This window comes from Charadrius vociferus, unplaced genomic scaffold, assembly GCF_000708025.1.
Source record: "Charadrius vociferus isolate BGI_N301 unplaced genomic scaffold, ASM70802v2 scaffold163, whole genome shotgun sequence".
NCBI lineage: Eukaryota > Metazoa > Chordata > Aves > Charadriiformes > Charadriidae > Charadrius > Charadrius vociferus.
In genome coordinates, this window is record NW_009648332.1 from 93,699 (window position 1) to 96,210 (window position 2,512).

The window sequence follows — 2,512 nt, forward strand, 5'->3', positions numbered from 1 at the left end:
GGAATCCAGAAATTGTCCCCTAAACCATATTAATGATACAGACATGGAATCAATTTGGAAAAGAATTGCTGTATATAATGGATCCGATGCCCAGCATGAGCAGGATGTGTCAGGAGAAGTCCAGTTCAAATAGGATGAAGCTAATAGAGGTTCTAGTAAAGCACATCTTATGCAAACGGTCACAAAATGTACTGGGCATTATCCTTGCCTAACTAACTTCTTGTAATCTGACTGAATGGAATAATTTCTATAGAACGTTTCCAAAAATGTTTTAAAACCTGAGGGTGAGAAACATCTCTGACATGCAATTTATACATGTTGGTTTTAAAAAATTCCATACAAAGTTTTTATATTTCTTCTATCTGCAAGTCTAAGATCCACAGATTAGAAATCACACTGGAGGTTTCTCCAGAAGTCTGTTTTCTAACAACACGACATATGGAGCTTTGTTTGCACCGCATCTCTGCGGTATTCAAAATGCCTTTAAATTTCAGGAAATCCAGTCTTGCAGGAAGTAACATTTCATTACACACTTTTTGGCCAACCAGCAAAATACAGTTCTATATAAAGAAAGTATTTGTTTTTCCAAAGACAAAGTATTTAGCCACCTAAAATAAAGTAGTTTACACTCCTTTCCCCGCACTTCCTCTAACTTACCAGTAATGTCAGCGTGCATCTGCACAAAGAGAGGGTTCTTGCTCAGCCCACCGCACAGAAACAGCGTGTTGATATGATGCCCTGCAGCCTGCATAGTTTCCAAAATATGTCTTGTTCCTAACTTCAAAAAGGGGGAAAAAAACAAAACAAAACAAAACAAAAAAACAACCCAGATGAGCACAGGAGAGCAGCCACAGGAACAGATCTTAAAGCACAATTTGCTAAAAAGAATGATACTGCTAAAAAGAATGATAGTAACTGCCCCCACCAGTAACCTGAGGGATGGGAACGGACCCGCTTAACTTCCAGCCGGGAACAGGTATTGTAATTAAGAACTACAAAAATCAAACAGATGGCACAAAGAATTGGGAAATACATGGGCACAGCGTATTGCAATAAACATCCTGGGGCTGGCCGAAGAAGTGAAAACGTACCAGTATACAATAACAGGGGGAAACGGGGCTTACAGGGAAGTGCCGACAACGGTGAAGATGGGGATTATGAGAAGACACAGAAATGGGCACCAGGAAAAATTACCAGCAGTGATAAGCAGTGATAAGACCAAGCGCAGCAGAGAACGAAAAACATTTCCAGATCCAGAACTAAAACCTACATGGCAAAGCCATTCCCACCAAAACCTTCTATTTACTTTGTATAACAGCATCTGAAAATCACTCTCAGTAAAGAGATTTCAATTCTAAAGCCAAATAGCAAAACCGAACGAAAAAAGGAGCAAATAAAGACCGGTATTTTCTGTCTTTTCAGCAAAAAGGAAAACCTGAAGAATTTTGTATTGGCTTAACTATTTCTCTTGGCCTTTGCCCTATGCAAAATAAAATGTTCCATTTCATGCCCAGATTAATTGAAACATCTAAAATGTAGGCATATTTTTAAACTTTTCAGTTACAGTCTCCATTCTGAGAAACTCAAATTAGAACAGCTCAGTGTTCTGCTCCGCGTTGCCATTTTAAAAAAAAATCTTTTCTCTTTTGTTTGCTTTGCTTGCCTCCAACTGCTCACTTGAGAAGTCAACCTTCTCCCTCTTTCCTCTTGCAAGAACATTTTCCATTTCTTTGACAAAATATTTGTCCAAAAGTAATTCCCAGCTCTTTATAATACCTTGGAAGTTAATTTTGAGGCTCAGACTTGACAGAACACCAAATTCAAGCCAAAATTTTGTTCTTTGTAGGTAGATGCCCCACAAAACTCAATCTGGTCAAAGCTTTCACGAACTGTCGTTTAAGTCTTATTTATGCTACGCTGCAAGTTCATTAAGAGGTCTGTAGCCTGCAATAAACCCCTCTGCAAATAAAAGCTACTGAAAATTGAAGCTAGCAGAGTTTCATCAGACCGGAGACGTTCACGATGAATGACTGGCACCGCGCTGGACAGGTCTTCCAACGTATTTTGGTTTTTCAGGCAAGCGGTTATGAGGAACTTTAGCAGCCACAACACCAGCTGACTAAATCCATCGCTTCCCTATTGACACAGAGGGCTAATTTCCAAATCACACAGCCACAGTTTTAATTATGGAAAAATAAACCACTCTAAAAAGAGTCTGTCTCCTCAGAACGGGCTTGACGGCCACAATTATATCTCTGATTGTGTTCTCATCCATCTAACTGTTGCATCGCAGTTTTGCAATGAATAGTTAAAAGGATATTCTCTTTCACCACTTCTGAAATTCAAATTTATTGAGAACTTCTCTCACAACATACACACGTCAAAGACCCTGAGAAAGAACACGCTGTGAAAATTATTTTGTGTTTACCTGCCTGGAAAATTGTATTCACATAGCAATTTAAATTAAAGCCAGACCTATTTCACTGGGGGGGGGGGGGGGGAACTATTTTCA

At 39.3% G+C, this 2,512-nt stretch overlaps 1 protein-coding gene across 2 annotated transcripts in view; it reads right to left on the reverse strand.

Annotated features, from left to right (window-relative positions):
• FGGY (FGGY carbohydrate kinase domain containing) overlaps positions 1-2,512 on the reverse strand; it is a 137,860-nt gene that overhangs the window by 32,176 nt on the left and 103,172 nt on the right. For both annotated transcript variants that reach the window (XM_009884583.1, XM_009884582.1), the window contains one exon: positions 658-778. In XM_009884583.1, the coding sequence (XP_009882885.1) occupies positions 658-778 (121 nt within the window). The remainder of the gene's footprint in view (positions 1-657; positions 779-2,512) is intronic.